The sequence below is a fragment of the Salvia splendens genome, chromosome 6 (assembly GCF_004379255.2).
Source record: "Salvia splendens isolate huo1 chromosome 6, SspV2, whole genome shotgun sequence".
Classification (NCBI taxonomy): domain Eukaryota; kingdom Viridiplantae; phylum Streptophyta; class Magnoliopsida; order Lamiales; family Lamiaceae; genus Salvia; species Salvia splendens.
In genome coordinates, this window is record NC_056037.1 from 16,051,567 (window position 1) to 16,069,067 (window position 17,501).

Consider the following 17,501-nt stretch of genomic DNA (forward strand, 5'->3'; position numbering starts at 1 on the left):
CACATTTATTAATTTTTTACTTTTTACTCTTCTCCAAAAGCACAACACTCATATTCATGTTCTTCCGCAATCCAGGATCTCATAATTCCATTATTTAATTTAAATACTTCAATTACTACTATTACTTACATACTTAAATCCTACGAATTAAATAAAAAATAAATTAAAAGTGATGAAAGAATTTAGATTAGAATTGTATAGGGTGGTGAGAAATTTTTTGTGTGAAAATTGTGGTATTTATAGATGAAAATGTGAATTTTGGGGAAAACGGATACTCCCTCCGTCCCAACACAAGTCATCCACTTTCCATTTTGAGTTGTTCCACCACAAGTGATCAATTTTTCTTTAGCTAAAAACAAAACTTCAACTACCTCTTACTTTATTCACTCTTTCTTACTTTATTCTCTCTTTCTTACTTTATTCTCTCTTACTTTTTCCTCTCTCATACTTTACTCTCTCCATTTTAACTCAATATATATTATTTTCTTCATTCCCGTGTCTAAAAGTAATCCATCACTTGTAATGGGACGGAGGGAGTATAATTCATTGGGAAGTGGGAATTTTTTTAAAAATTTAAAAATGATTTTTAAATTAAATTTGAATTTTTTTAAAAAAATAGAAAATGCCAACGGCATAGGAGTGCTGCCACGTCGCCCTGCTCAGGGGCACGGACGTACTCGATGTATCGAGCAGCACCGTGTCGTCGGCAAGAGCACAGCGACGGACATGGGAGTGCCGCGCCGTCGGCACCGACGTCGTCCTTCAGGGAAAGCACCGATGTAGATGCTCTTAGGGCATTCACAATAAGAGCATCCACAATAGGAAGGACTTCCCCACGAACTAGCACTAAGACATCCCAAAAAACACCTTCTGCCACGTCACTAGGACTTCTCACCCCACTACAACATCACTAGGACATCCCACTGCACAATAGTGGACAACTACTAGGACTAGCCGACGCCCTAGCCAATAAAATAAATTGAAAAATATGATTAATTCATTTTAATTGTTGGTGTTTATCAAATATACAAAAAATGAAGTGCAATGAGTTGTAAATATTGAGTATAAATAAAAAAAGTAAATAAAAATGGGACGTCCTACCTCTTGTCCGTCGCCTGCCCACAATAGCGGACTAGCAGATAGACAAGCGCACGGACTAGCACCAATTCCGACGGACGAGCTCTAGTCCGTCTGCCGCTCGTCGCCCACAATAGTAGACTAGCACACGGACTAGCGGCTAGTCCGCGCGCTAGTCCACTATTGTGGACGCTCTAAGGGCCTATCTCCGGAGCCCATCTCAGATCTCCATTTTTTCATGCCACGTCAGCAGACCCATCCCAGAGCCTATCTCAGAGCCTATCTTATTTCCACATCATCACTATTTTATTTCACTCTTTTAATTTTTATTGATGTAATAATAATTAAAGACAACGTAAACTATATGACAAAAAACATATTTCATTTTAAAAACTAAATAAAGCATAAATGTCTAAATAATATATATAAATATCTAAATAAAACATAAATGTCGGAATCAGAATCCGAATCCGAATTGGGGGTGAAATTAAACATTTTTAGTGAGAAAAAAATGTGAAATAAAGAAGGATGTGGGTGCGTGAAATGGAGAGGAGATTGAGGTATTTATATAGGAGAAGAAAATTAAAAAAAAATTTAAAAAAATGAAAATCGGCTCCACCATCGGTCCGAGCCTCCGCAATGGAGGCCTATCGAGGGCCGATGCAGAGCCGATGGGGGCATCGGCTGAGCCCATTGATCGGAGGAAGGGTGGAGGCGTTGGAGAAGGCCGATCGGCCCTACCTCCGCAATGGAGGCCGATCAGCGGCGATGTGGTGGCCGATCGATCGGCTGTGGTGATCGGCCACCATTGCCAATGCCCTTATAGTCCTACTCCGGTACTCCCTCCTTTCCATGTTATTGCAAGCATTTTTTGGGGACGGAGATTAAAAACTAGATACTCCCTCCGTCCTATTAAATACTCCCTACATCCCAAGATATTAGACTCATTTCTTTTGGCACAAGAATTTAGAAGGTGTTATTTAGTGGTGTAAGTGAGGTTGGTAATAAAGTAGATTTTTACCATAAATAGAAATGATTCAAGTATGTTGGGACACCCCAAAGTGGTATACGAGTCTAATATCTTGGGATGGAGGGAGTATGCAACATTTGGAAATCAGTACGAGTTTTTATATAGTGTTGTTTTGTAAATTAATGAAGAGAGAGTAAAGTAAGAGAGATAAAAAAGTAGAGATAGAGATGCTTCTATTTTAGGAAACGTTTCATTTTTAATGGGACAATCTAAAGAGGAAAACGTTTCATTTATAATGGAATAGAGGGAGTACTATTTAATATTCTCTCTGACCCTCAAATGTGAATATTTTGTTAACTATATATTTTAATACATAATTGATAAAGTATGAAAAAATAAGAGAGAAAAGTATTAGAGTGGATTCACATTATTAATAGCGGAGTTGGATTTCTAAAATTAGAAAGTTCATACTTTTTATAGACAGACTAAAAACAAAATAGTTTATACTCTCTCCGTCCTTGAAAATTTATCACATTTCATTTTCTGCACCCGTTTTAGAAAAATGATAATAAATAGTTAATGTGGAGAGAGGATACAGTAAGAGAGAGAATAACGTAGATGGGAGTCTTCTTCTCTACATTATTCTCTCTCTTACTTTATATTCTCTCCACTTTAACTATTTATTACTCCCTTCGTCCCATAAAAATATGAGCAATGGATATGACACGAGAATTAAGACAAAATTGGTAAAGTAAGAAAGAAGAGGAGAATGGTATGGTAAAGTAAAAGAGATAATGAGAATGGTAGTTAAAGAAGTGTTAGTGGATAGTCGGACCTACATTATTAAATTGATATAACTTTCCAAAAATGGAATGCACATATTTTTGTGGGAACGGATGAAAATGGAAAGTGCACATATTTTTATAGGATGTATGAAGTATCATTTTTCTAAAATGAGTGCAAAAAATGAAATGTGACAAATTTTCAAGAACGGATGGAGTACTTTTTAGGGAAGAAGAGAGTATATAGAGTGGAGAGAATAAAGTAAGAAAAAAAATAAAGTTAAAGATGAAGAAAGAATAAAGTTAGAGATAGAATAAAGTATGAGAGAGGGAGTGTATTACTTTTTGTGTGAGCAGCTTTAAATTCTCAGACCAGTTGTCTCGCCCATTGAAGTGCCTACAAATTAGTGCGGGAATTAATCACCTGCCAGTAGATACCTTGGTAAGTACCAAAAAAAAAAATAGTCAATTAAATTTTGTGTATTAATTATAAAAGATGTAGATGTTATATGTATTTAATTTGCTTAACACACACGTTATTAACGAGGTTGATGTTATACATATTTAATTTACTTAATATATATACTTAACTTGTTAACTTATTACTCATCTCATAAAATAGAGATTTTCCAATTTGGTCTATCCCATAGAAATACTAAACTTCAATTTTAGGTAATTTTTTTCTTGTTAGATGGGTCATATTCTCCGATAATAATACTTCAATCATTTTTTTAAATTTCTTTCCTACTTTACTAATTCTACATTGAAACTCGTACCAAACCAAAAGTCACTATTTTTATAGGACGGAACGAGTACTAGACTCATGAACCATCGCATGTGATCTTTGATTGCCATTTGTGTTGAGTTTTGAAAGGAAACTCCTTTCATGTGATCGAGTTTTTTCCAGCTTGCATGGTTATGGTCATCGCAGGTGTATTTAAGATTGGCTTGTATGCCACATTTCCACGCAAAAGAACAAAGCAAGCTGGAGAATAGGTTGTGAAATAACTTCTGCTTACACACGCAAATGAACAAAGAAAAAAAAGGAAAAAATAAAAAACTCTAGCATTCGTACGACATCGTTACTCACAATTCAAATAAGCCACGTTCTCTAATTTTTCCACCCCTAGTCCATTTGGTGGGAAATTGAAACCCCAATCAAAATTAATTGATTACTTTTTTCAACTTAAAATTGCATGAAAACACTACTACTAACAATTTTTAATGTATGGAAAATTGATGGTAATATTTGTCAAACTTCAAATTTCATGATAAAAACTAATACAGCAGTAATTTTTCATGTTTTTAAGCAATAATAAATTATCTAAGTAGATCAAAATATATTTGATGCAATTGCAGCCATAAATAACAATCTATCAAGAAAATGATACTACTAGAAATAGAGGCAAGTAATCACAACTTTGATAAAGCATGTCTCTGAAGGTCTCTCCGGAGAATCTTCCCGGCCGGAGATTTCGGGATGGAGTCTATAAATGCAAGACGTCGTATTTTCTTGTAAGGAGCCACCTGCAATCCACAAATAACGACAAAATAACTCTTTAAATGATGGACATAGCGAGTAGTATTTAAACAATAAAACGAAGCTTCTTGTACTTTTACGAGTACCTGCTTCTCTATATAATCCATAATTTCAGCTGCACTCATATTGCTGCCCGCTTTTCTCACCACGTAGGCCATCGGAATCTCGCCCGCTTCTTCATCGGGATACCTGTGTACGCAATGCCAACGAAACTAAATTTCACATTTCATAAACTACATAGAAGCAAGGTGAGAATGCTTACGGAACCACAGCTGCATCGGCTATTTCAGGAATCGATTGAAGCAGATGTTCCAACTCGGCGGGAGGAACCTGGAAAATGTAAGACAAGAAATGAGATATCAACCGAAATCCGTGTTCTTGATCCATGAGAAAGGCCAAGATGATCACCTGATACGCCTTGTATTTGATCAATTCCTTGAGCCGATCAACGATGAAAAGAAAACCATCTTGGTCGAAGTAGCAGAGGTCCCCGGTCCTTAGCCACCCTTGTGAATCTAAGGCTGCAGCTGTTGCTGCATCATCCCCTGCATAACCTGCCATTATCAACATCCAATTTAACAGCTTAATTATTAGTACTATTTCATTACTTAAGGATGCATATGATGCATGACCAAATATGGTGTACAACCTTTCATAATGGACGGTCCTCGTAGCCATAGCTCTCCACGTTGTGTCGGAGGTAAGGCCTCTCCAGTCTCGGGATCGACAATCTTAGCTTCCATGTTCTCCGACAGTCGCCCTGCCGATCCATGTCTCTTTGCCTCGTCCGGCCCCATTGTTCGTGTCGCCCCTCCCGTGCTCTCAGTCAAGCCATAGCCCTGTGCAATCAATTCATAAATATCATTATGAACTAACAAGTATTACTGTTGTGACGGTAAAGAATAATATGTAATCGAGACCAACAGAAACAGAAACGTAAAGAGACACAGATTTACGTGGTTCAGCAACGTTATATTGGCTACGTCAAGACCTCCATTTGGCTAGCGGCAAACAATACAAATTCAAGGAATACTAACAATTACACACTAAGCTACAAGTATTAGCTTCACCAATATTCCAGTATCAATCATCTAAATGCCTAATGAGTTTCACCGAGTATTATTAAATGGTTCAAATATTACTCTAAAAATCAACATGTTCAATATAGGCATAAACAAACTGATCCAAGGTATTCAACGAAATTAGGTAGCAGCCTGTATTTGCCACTTAGTCCTTTTAGTAATGTTGAATTGATAGTGTGGATTAGGAATCGAAGCCTTTAATTTTAAATTAATGTTTAGTACTGCAAAAATATTTGAAATTGAATTCTGATTCCAGCTATTCTCATGTTCTATGATTTGAATTGTATAGCTAAAGTATGGATTTGGAGTTCCAAATACGTATAAATTAGACAATTAGACATCTCCTAAGCATACAATGCATACACACATAATATGCACATACCACAAATAATACGCACATTACACACACAATGCACATTGCATATGTGCATGTGTTGTGTATGTGTACTATACGTATTGTGTGTTTATGCAATGTGTAATGTGTGTGTAGTGTGCGTGTGCAATGCACGGTTGTGTTCAGTGTGTGTATTGTGTGCGCGGTGTTCATTGTGTGCAGTGCATGTGTATTATGTGGGGTTGGAAAATGTCCAATTTTATATGCACTCATACGGACAATTCAAAATATATTAAAAACTAATGTAGGATACATAATGTACACAAGTAAATTTTGAAAAATAGTATATATTCAATTAAAAGTCGGATATCAAATTTTGGTAATTTTTTGACATATCAAACAAGGAATTTACAAGTATAATAAAATTTCATAATTAATATTCTACTAAATTTTACTAGCATATAAAGAATTTGAAATGAAATTGGTATAATTCCTTCAAATTCAATTCAATTCAATTCAATTCAATTCAATTCAAATATTATAGTACCCCAATCCCATAAAATTACAGTACTAGTTATTCCAACTCAATTCCAATTTTATAGTACCCCAAACCAACATAATTGAAATGAATAAATCCTATAATTGGGTGTGGTCCAGACTCTCCACACATTTCTCACCTACGGTTGTCCTCGCATGAGGTATATATTGTCACATTTTTATTTCAGTCAACATGTTCACACCTTTCAATTATTCATTTCACACATAGTCCTTCATTATTTTAGATTCTCCTATATATAGCAGCATGACACAGTTTATATAAAGATACATTAATTCACTATTCACATAACTGTTAATAATCACAATTTACTCCATTTTTCAACTATCCTAAACTATACGTGTTCAAAATAAATGTGTCATACATAATGATAGGGACTAAAGTGATTTCAACTAACACATCTTGAAATATTTTATATCTTAACCATCTTACTTTCTAACATTTGACCAATCGGTGCTAGTTAGAGAATGTGTATATTCTCTACTATCCAAAACTTTGATTAACACATTACCAAGTGTCCCCATTCATCTACTCTAAAAGCCAAAATCTAAAAGGCATTCTAGCAAAGGCTTTCACGTGCTAAAAGGCATTAAGAGTCGATTAAATACACAAAATGACAACAAAACAACTCCATATAGTTAGCATTTAAATAATTAAACAATAAATAAACCGTGTGGGCTTGTAGTTGTACCTAACATTTTCTTGAAGTTCAGATCTATGTTCAATTTTAAATCTATCGATGCATCTAGCTAACTTTCATGAGAGCGACGGCAGTGTATACTAAGTAATTCGAGTGGAAACTAAATTAAGGTAATCCTTTGCAGTAAGAGACTCACATTGACTAGCTTGGGTTTTAAAAAAAAAGTACTCCTTTACATGCGTGATAGATTTCTTTTGACACAAGATTTAAGAAAATTGTATTTATAAATTAAATGGAGAGGAGATAAAATTGAAAAGGTGATAAAATAGAAATAAATAGATAATGAAATAGAGAAACAAGAGAAAAAAATGTAATAGTATTGTTTTTTGCTAAAAATGTATTGATCATTTGTAGTAGGACAACAAAAAATTGAAAAATCAGTTACATGTAGTAGGACGGAGGGAGTAATAGAAAGTACTAGATGAAAAAAAGTTAGTGAATATGAGTCGTTTTTTATTAGTAATAAAATGTGTGTGACATATTTAGGAGAATGTGAGATCCGTTACAAAAGTAAGCAAATGAGAAAATTATCACCAATGGATGAAAATGACAAAATGGAAACATGAGAAAAAGTAGGAGAGAGGGGAAAAAGATAGTGAAATGAGTGTTAGCGGATTGTGACGTCCACATTATAAATGATGTGTATGACTATTATTTATTGAAAATTTTTCTCTATTTAAAATTTGTCTAATTTTAAGGAACGACATATAATGATAAAACTAGTTTATCTTTTTAAAATGAACAGAGTAGTCGCTAGATAGGAGTAAAATTTAGCATATGCATTCTTCAAATTTACCATAATCTAGGATAATAGAATAGAGTAGTGTGAATGTATATTGCATGATTAATACTAATGTCAATATTGGTACGTGTTATTATCGGGTAGTAGCATTTATATTTGAGGTGATGTTAGCAGTTGGATGGTCCACCGACCACCTCTCTATTTGTAATAAATGAATTAATTGATCATAATAGAAAAAAATAAACTCCAGTCATCACTCCCTTGCCATTTTTGAGTGGATTTCACAAATTTTAATTATAAACATTAAACAATTACATACTGTGTACCTGTAAAATCTCGACGTGGGGAAATTTCTCCCGAAAGCGCTCGGAAACTTCCTTCCCGAGCGGCGCTCCACCGCAGCCCAAAGCCTGCAGGGAGCTCAAGTCGTACCTATCCACCAAATCCGACTTGGCCATCGCCACCACCAGCGGCGGCGTCACCGGCATATAAGTAACCTTATACCTGCTCGACAAGTGAAAATAAAAAAATACTCCCTCAGCTTAGTCCCATAATATGATTAACATTCGGCTTAATACGAATTTTAAAAAATTTTAAAAAAATAGGTTAAATAAGTTAGTGGATTATATAATCTCACTGGTACATATTAGTTTTATTAATTTTATAATAAAATAGGAGCAAAATAAATAAATAAATAAATAAATAAATAAATAAATAAAAAGTGAAGTGTATTTATAGACCATTCTTTTTATCACCGATTAATTTTAAAATGGAACTCATAAATATTTTATGGTACCTTTCCACCGCCTCCAGCATTTTGATAAAATGGAATCTCTCCATGAGCACGACGGTCTCCCCCAGCGCCGCCGCCCTGATCACCATGAAAAACCCGAAAACATGAAACATCGGCACCGTCAGAATCGACACCGGGTGAGGAGCCGCATTTTCCACCTCATCTTCACCCAGCTTGTTGTGATACATCCCGGCCATCAGCGCGATCAGGTTCCGGTGCGTCAGCACGACCCCCTTCACCCTTCCCGTCGTCCCCGAGGAGTAGAGGATCGCAGCCGCAGCGGACTGATCCACTAACTCCAAGCTCGGTTCCTCTTTCGCGTCGCACTCGAGCATGGAGAGGAACAAGGGCGAGTCGAGGATGATAATGGGAACGTCAATTTGGGGGATTTTGTCGGCGGCCTCGGCGGTGGCGAAGACGAGGGCGGGGCGGGAGAGGGCGATCTGGTGGGCAAGGTCGGAGGGGGAGGAGAGGGGGTTGGAGGGGGAGACAACGGCGCCGAGGGAGAGGAGGGAGAAGTAGAGGGCGGGGAGGTGGAGGGAGGGAGGGGAGAGGATGAAGGCGACGTCGTTTTGGGAGAGGAGGGGTTTGAGGGAGGCGGAGAGGGAGGACACGTGGCGGAGGAAGGAGGAGTAGGTGAGGTGGCGGGCGGTGGGGGCGTCGATGAGGAAGGGGGTGGTGGAGAGGGCGGAGGAGTGGAGGAGGGAGAGGGCGTATTGGAAGATGGAGAGGGGCTGAGAGGGCGGAGGGAGAGGGACGGCTGGGCGGAGACTCTGGTATGTTTTGGTTTGAGGGCAGAAGCCATTTTGGGGGTTGATGGAGGTTGTTTTTTCAGCCATGGATAGTCACAATCGGGGTGGGATCGGCTAACTCAGTATTTATTCATGTCAGATATATCCATCAGCTATTAAATGAGTGTTCCCTTTTCATCCATCACTCTTTTACTCCCTCGGTCCCACCGATCATTTTTCCTTTTGAAATATTTGGGTCATCCGTAACGTCTATTATTCATCTCTTAACCGTCATCTTAACTATACATGACCCCATTATATTTTTCTCTCTCTCTTAACTAAAAGACCGCACCTGCAACTCTCCATCTCTTTTCCGTCTTTTAATCATCTCATCCTTTAACTATTCATTCAATTTCATTTTTTATTTTTATTTCCAACAAATTCAATTTATAAAAACACACTTCATTAAATAAAATAAAATTACAACTTAAAATCCTAAAAAAATACACAATTAAATTCGTGGCAAAATAAATAAAAAAAAGACATAATTTAAAATACAAATTTATAGAGATTATAAAAACTACTCCACCGGCGAATCATTCCCCGAAGGCGGTGGCGGTGCACCGAATGGAGGCGGAATACTGACAAACTCGTATTTTAACTGTTTTATTGGGCGTTAAACGTGATGATAATTGGTGTTTAAATGCATATTACTTGAGTTTACGTCCATATTCCACTATAAAGGTGCTTTGATGAGTTTATCCAGTGTTTGAAGTTAAAATAGGTAAAAAAAAAAGGATCAAAATGAGCCAAGCATTGACTGAGGTCTGCTTCAAACGTTAATCTGCCTATCAATATGGGGTCCAAATCCTATTTTGAGAGTACCATTGTCTTCATCATCGAAAGAGCTTCGCGTGGATACCTCACACGCCCCAATCGGAGTTCGGATGAGAGAGATACGGCCGATCTACGAAAGTTGCGCGGACTGCCGGGAGCTACCCGGCCGGGTGAATTTTATGTGCAATAATTCCACCCGGCTGGGTGGAAAATTTTGTTCATAAAGAGTCCAGAGACTTCTACCCGACCGGGTGAATTTTATGTGCAATAATTCCACCCGGCCGGGTCCGTCTGACTGACGTTTTTTAGCCCAGACGCGATTTTTCTGAAGGGAAAAATAAGAGAGAGAAGCTAGGGCAACGAAAAAACATTCTCTACCAGCCGCAAAACACATGTTCCTTCTCTCTGAAGAACTCTTGGAAGAAGATTGAAGATTCAAGCTTCGATTCCTCCGCCAATTGTAATTCGTATCATGGTTTCTCTTGTTTTTCTTAGTTTTTGTCTGATTTCCGCCATGAACATGAGTAACTAAACCCTTTATGTGGAATTCTTGGTGAAGATGCATTGATTCATAGTTTTAATCCAATTAAGTTCGTTTTTATCTTGCTCTTGTAATTGTTTGAATTATTCTTGTGCTTTTTCCTATCAATTGCTTGATCACCAATTGAGAGTGTTAGGATTTCTTAGAGTAATCGGGAGATGAATTAATTAATCTTGAAAGAAGAATAATTCACACCTTAATTCAATAAAACTCGGGAGAGTTGAGATTATGAGTGAGATCTTTAATCTAATCAAACCTTTGGGAGTTAGGTCTAAGATTTAGAAGGGGACTTCACTTATTACACCTAATCTACAGATTTCTCACATCGGGAGGGGGTTTAATCCACCTTTGTGATTGATTCAACAATTCTAGAGACTTTAAATGGTAAATTGGTTTTAATTGGGTTAGGCTATGAGTTGTGCATCGGATCCTTGAATTCTGTATATTTCTCCATCATCTTACACAACTTGCTTCCTTGCTTTCTTGTTTAAGTGTTCTATTTTAATCTTTGCATTTACATGTTTTCATTAGTTGTTAGTTTCAAAACCAAAATTTCTGATTGTCTGGATAGTAGTTGAAGTTTGTTCGTGGTACTTAGGTTTATACTTAATTGTCTCTGTGGGATACGATATACTCTTGCTTGCTATTTGCTACGATAACCCCGTACACTTGCGGGTAATATTAGGGTAAAATAAAGTTGAGTCAAGTTTTTGGCGCCGTTGCCGGGGACAATTTTTGTGTTACATAACTTGATATCGTGATAATAATCAAGATTACTACTTCAGATTTTATTGCTTTATTTTTCTTTTAATTTTTTTTTATTTCTCACATTTTTGTTTCTTGTTCAGGTGTATGCACACGCGTTCTAAAGGCTTGCCTCTAGAACCTTTCGACTCTGAGATCGAAGCATCGAACCGGAAGAGGAATGCATATAGGAGGCTCACGCAGAAAATTCAAGCTTCTTCGCCTACACGCGCAAGGGCATCTTCATATCAGAGGGATCTTTCACCTATCCGGTCACTCAAGAAAGGAGTGAATAAAGCCATGGAAGTGATTGAGGAGCTCGCATCTAATGACGAAGGATGGAGCAACGAAAGGAGTAAGGTGCATAGAGTGGCTTCTACTACAGATCATAATCCTATGAGTGCCCTATCCGATAAGTTGGATGCGTTGACCATGAAATTTGATTGCATGATAATGGGGAAACCTTCTCAAGAGCCCCAAGGAAGTATGGAGGACGTGAACTATGTGAATCAAGGGAGCAACAACAGGTATTACAATAATCCACGCCCCAACTTTCATGGTGGAGGATATAATCAGTACGGGAACACGGAGCATCCCAATCTCCCTTATGAGAACCCCAATAATGCTCTGCAACCACCCCCAGGGTTCACAGTTACTGATGGAGTGGTTAATGATCCGAAGAAGATGACCACGGAAGACATACTCAAGTCTTTCATGCTACAGTCCAACAAGCTCATGGAGCAGAACAATCAAAGAATGGAGAAAGTTGAGAAAGATGTGCAAAGTATAGTCACCCATCTGAAGTTCGTAGACACACAACTGAGCCAGATTGCTCAGGCTGTGAGTATGAACCACAAGCCTGGGCAGTTCCCAGGCCAGCCAAATGAGAATTCGAAATGATGTATGGCCATCCATCTGAGGAATGGCAAGACGTATGAAGGCCCATCTCTGTCTGAGACCACGAAGGACGCTATTCTTGAGCCTAAGGCTGCCGTGGCAGAGAAACTGAAGGGCAAGATAACTGAACAAAGAGACATTGGAGGCACTTCTGGAGTGAAGGTGCCCTTACCTGAAGCACTGAAGCAGAAGACAAAGAAGGATGAGCAGTTTGCTCGATTCCTAGATATATTCAGGAAGGAGCACGTGAACATCCCACTGATTGAGGCACTACAGCAGATGCCGAAGTATGGGAAGTTTCTGAAGGAGGTGATAGCCCAGAAGACCAGTTGGGGCAGGTAGACACTATTAATCTAACTGAAAATTGCAGTGCTCTGCTGCAAAGGAAACTGCCGGCCAAGCTGAAGGATCCTGGAAGTTTCACTGTCGACTGCCTCATTGGGGGCTATAAGGTGGAGAATGCTCTCTGCGATCTAGGCGCGAGCATTAATCTAATGCCACTATCGGTGTTCAAGCAAATGAACATTGGTACTTTGAAGCCCACCTCAGCCACACTACAGATGGCAGACAGATCTGTCGTGTATCCAAAGGGCATTGTGGAAGACCTACTGATTAAGGTCGGGGAATTTATTTTTCCCATCGACTTTATGGTCTTGGACATGGAAGAAGACAAGGGAGTCCCCCTACTGCTAGGACTTCCCTTCCTTGCCACTGCTGAGGCAAATATAAACGTGAAAAAGGGAGAGTTGACAATCTTCATGGGAGAAGAAAGTCAAACGTTTTCCCACAAACCGAGAAGCATGGATGGAAGAACTGAGGAGTGCAAGGTGGTGCGTCTGAAGCACCAAGTGACTACTGAAGAAGGAGGATCGAGTGCAGTCAGAAAAGTGAAGCAGAAGGACTTTTATGAGCTTCACATGGAGATGATGGCTTCCACTGACTCGGAGCCAATAACATGGATCGATGCAGACCATAGTCGCCCTTCACCGGTGCACGCGGTGATCACTACTGAACCCCCTAGGATGGGGGGTAAAATACCAACTGATGTCAAGGGAAGAAAGATAACTGCTCCAACACTGAAGGAGCCTATCCCGAGAGAGCCTGAAAAGTGGTGGCTCACCAAGACGTGGAACGATCTATTTCCTCATGGATGAGGAGCCAAGCGATCACCTGGAGGCAACTCTGGGATGAAAGGGGATCTCGGTTGATATTTGAAGACGTCGGGCACACAACGATAAATAGGTGCGCTGCATGGGAGGCAACCCATGGAAGGTATCTTTTATTGTTTTATGTATTTCTTTTAGTGTGTTTGCTCAGTAGGCATCACCTCTCCACCAACGTTTCAAACTTATTTCTTTGCGTAGCTTTGAATAAGTTTGGGGGGTGATATGGTGGATGGTGAACCTATGAGCATGTTTATTGTTTTCATGTTATTTTTGGGTAGTTTTAAAAATTTTGCTTAGTATTTTAGTTTAGGATTAATAAACTCCCTTGGATGAAATTGAATGGGGTCGGAGCAATTTGAATTGAATTCAAGCATGTTTGTTGGATGAGTTGCTAATGATGCTATGTGCTAAAATGTTTGTGAAAACTTGTTGATATGACCAAGCATGCTTGTATGTCCTTATTGTGATTTGCCTAAAGTGAATTGCTCGTTGCGTTGTCCTTTGCCATAACCCTGTGAGACTTGAGCCTATATATTTCTAAATGTGTGATTATCGTCATTGTGTTATATGTTTCTAGAACTTGCTCGCGATCTTCCTTGAGTCTACATAGTGAGTATAGATTTAGGAAGTGACGTTAGGCCATCCGTTCTAGCCTTATCTTTACTTTCACCCTAAAATAAAAATCATAATCCTTTGTTAGCCATATTTGAGCCTAATAGCCTATTATTTGATAACTTGGGGTTGTATATATGCTTGAAAATAAGTTTGGGAGAAAAGAACACTTTTGGATGATAAGAAGAGTTTAAAGATGAAGTATTGGCTTGAATATCTTTGGAAAAGTGGATGTATGCTTTTAGTTGTGAAAAAAAAGAGTTGTAAAAAAAAAAGAATAATTTGGTGGTATAAGCTAGGCGAAGCCTAGAGGGGGTATAAGCTAGACGAAGTCTAGAAATGCGTAAGAAACCAAGTTTGGGGGAGAATTGGTAGATGACAAGAGTCTATAAAGACTACTGAGGAGTTGAGTTGTTTTAAGAACGAAGTTATTATAGTTTCGAAAGGGATTATAAGTCACTTTGGCCAAATTTGTCTCACCTAACCAAAAAGCCTACATTACAACCTACAAATAAGACCTTTCAGATCCTTGATTTATAGTCACAAAATAGTAGAGGAGAGGTTAGATTTCGAGCAAGCCTATGGTAAACTATGCGTGATTGATTGATTTGAGAGCTTGTATTTTACCTATACACTTTGAGAGTGGGAGAATTACACTACATATCTATCTTGTGAGGGCAAATTGACAAGGTTGCATACGTGTTAGTAACTTGAAGCAATGATCAGTTGGTTTACATGTGTGTGAAGTTATTGATGCATGATATTGTTTATTAACTGAGGCAATGATGAGATCCAACTTATGTGTACGAGTTTATATTTGATTGTTGTCTGCTTCTTGTTTGAGGACAAACAAGTGATTAAGTTTGGGGGAGTTGACAAACTCGTATTTTAACTGTTTTATTGGGCGTTAAACGTGATGATAATTGGTGTTTAAATGCATATTACTTGAGTTTACGTCCATATTTCACTATAAAGGTGCTTTGATGAGTTTATCCAGTGTTTGAAGTTAAAATAGGTAAAAAGGGTCAAAATGAGCCAAGGATTGACCGGGGTCTGCTTCAAACGTTAATCTACCTATCAATATGGGGTCCAAATCCTATTTTGAGAGTACCATTGTCTTCATCATTGAAAGAGCTTCGCGTGGGTACCTCACACGCCCCAATCGGAGTTCGGATGAGAGAGATACTACCGATCTACGAAAGTTGCGCGGACTGCCGGGAGCTACCCGGCCGGGTGAATTTTATGTGCAATAATTCCACCCGGCCGGGTGGACAATTTTGTTCATAAAGAGTCCAGAGACTTCTACCCGACCGGGTGAATTTTATGTGCAATAATTCCACCAGGCCGGGTCCGTCTGACTGACGTTTTTTAGCCCAGACGCGATTTTTCTGAAGGGAAAAATAAGAGAGAGAAGCTAGGGCAACGAAAAAGCATTCTCTACCAGCCGCAAAACACACGTTCCTTCTCTCTGAAGAACTCTTGGAAGAAGATTGAAGATTCAAGCTTCGATTCCTCCGCCAATTGTAATTCGTATCATGGTTTCTCTTGTTTTTCTTAGTTTTTGTCTGATTTCCGCCATGAACATGAGTAACTAAACCCTTTATGTGGAATTCTTGGTGAAGATGCATTGATTCATAGTTTTAATCCAATTAAGTTCATTTTTATCTTGCTCTTGTAATTGTTTGAATTATTCTTGTGCTTTTTCCTATCAATTGCTTGATCACCAATTGAGAGTGTTAGGATTTCTTAGAGTAATCGGGAGATGAATTAATTAATCTTGAAAGAAGAATAATTCACACCTTAATTCAATAAAACTCGGGAGAGTTGAGATTATGAGTGAGATCTTTAATCTAATCAAACCTTTGGGAGTTAGGTCTAAGATTTAGAAGGGGACTTCACTTATTACACCTAATCTACAGATTTCTCACCTCGGGAAGGGGTTTAATCCACCTTTGTGATTGATTCAACAATTCTAGAGACTTTAAATGGTAAATTGGTTTTAATTGGGTTAGGCTATGAGTTGTGCATCGGATCCTTGAATTCTGTATATTTCTCCATCATCTTACACAACTTGCTTCCTTGCTTTCTTGTTTAAGTGTTCTATTTTAATCTTTGCATTTACATGTTTTCATTAGTTGTTAGTTTCAAAACCAAAATTCCTGATTGTCTGGATAGTAGTTGAAGTTTGTTCGTGGTACTTAGGTTTACACTTAATTGTCTTTGTGGGATACGATATACTCTTGTTTGCTATTTGCTACGATAACCCCGTACACTTGCGGGTAATATTACGGTAAAATAAAGTTGAGTCAAATACCAAGTTGTCCCGCCAGATACACAATGCCGGCATGATGGGCTTGATATTAGGAGGGGGTCATCTGGGAAGTGTCCGCCATCGTGGCGGTAAAGTACATGGACATTAGGGAGGAGGGCGGCCCTTGGGAACCCGCCTGGCTTGATTCGTCTCGGCCCCTCCTCCCTCTAGCCGCCTTCGCCGCCTTGGTCCCTTGCGGCCGACGGCGCATATGGGAGGACCCCCTGCATCGTCTGTCGTGCCCTCAACCTCCTGCGAGGCAACCTCTTGTGCGGCGCTGCCTGAACCGCCCCCACTAGACAAGTATTGGCCATCCGCTTTGTGCTTTATGCATTTCGAGGTCGAGCCCGTGCTGGACTGGACACCGCCGGCCCACCTTTCGACGTCTTTGACGGCCTCCCAAACATCGACATGTTTGAATTCTTTGCCGGTGTCGTCGAAATAGACCCGCAAAGCCAATCTCAGAATGTCGGCTCCAGTGGCTCCGCTTTTGTAATGAGTCGCTTCATTCTTGTAGATGCCGCAGAATTTTTTGACCTCTTTGTCGACTCGGTCAAAATGACTTCAGAGCATCTTCAATGTGCAGCGGCGAGACTCCTTCGGCTTAATCTCGTTGTAGGCCTTAGTGACCTTTTCCCAAAAGCACTTCCGGGATTGTTGATTCCCGACGATGGGATCGTACGAGACGCTGATCCAGGCGTTGTACAAAGCCATCGTGTCCTTGCGGCTGTACGGATGACGGCCTACATCCTCCTCCTCCTCGGCCGCCTCCTCATCTTCCTCCACGGCGTCGAATGCCCTGGAGCTTCCACCGCCTCGTCCTCCTTCCGGATTGGGTTCATCCGGATAATCCTCCCTAATTTGGGATAATCCTTGCGAATACCTCGGGGTAGAGGTACGAGCGTATGCATCCACATCAAAATGGGGTGTTGGTATCCCGCCGGCGTCGGCGAGTCTTGGGTGCCCGACGTCGACAAACCGGAACCGGAACCACCCAAGACATTGTACACGCCCCCAATCGCCAAACGTGTTGATGTCAAACCCGCCGGAGCTGGCAGAGTTTCCGTCGCCGGACATTTTGTGATG

The 17,501-nt window shown here is 39.4% G+C and overlaps 2 protein-coding genes across 2 annotated transcripts; one reads left to right on the forward strand and one right to left on the reverse strand.

Annotated features, from left to right (window-relative positions):
- Window positions 1-4,065: 4,065 nt before the first annotated feature.
- LOC121806271 (4-coumarate--CoA ligase-like 9) lies at window positions 4,066-9,458 on the reverse strand. The gene is made up of 7 exons (XM_042206257.1): window positions 8,580-9,458; window positions 8,110-8,287; window positions 5,019-5,208; window positions 4,778-4,923; window positions 4,632-4,699; window positions 4,456-4,558; window positions 4,066-4,356 (listed from the first exon to the last, which is right to left on the reverse strand). The coding sequence occupies exons 1-7, from the start codon at window positions 9,413-9,415 to the stop codon at window positions 4,243-4,245; spliced, it is 1,635 nt and encodes a 544-aa protein (XP_042062191.1). The 5' UTR covers window positions 9,416-9,458; the 3' UTR covers window positions 4,066-4,242.
- Window positions 9,459-12,332: 2,874 nt separating this feature from the next.
- Window positions 12,333-13,480, forward strand: LOC121808869. The gene is made up of 2 exons (XM_042209436.1): window positions 12,333-12,664; window positions 12,712-13,480. The coding sequence occupies exons 1-2, from the start codon at window positions 12,333-12,335 to the stop codon at window positions 13,478-13,480; spliced, it is 1,101 nt and encodes a 366-aa protein (XP_042065370.1).
- Window positions 13,481-17,501: the final 4,021 nt, after the last annotated feature.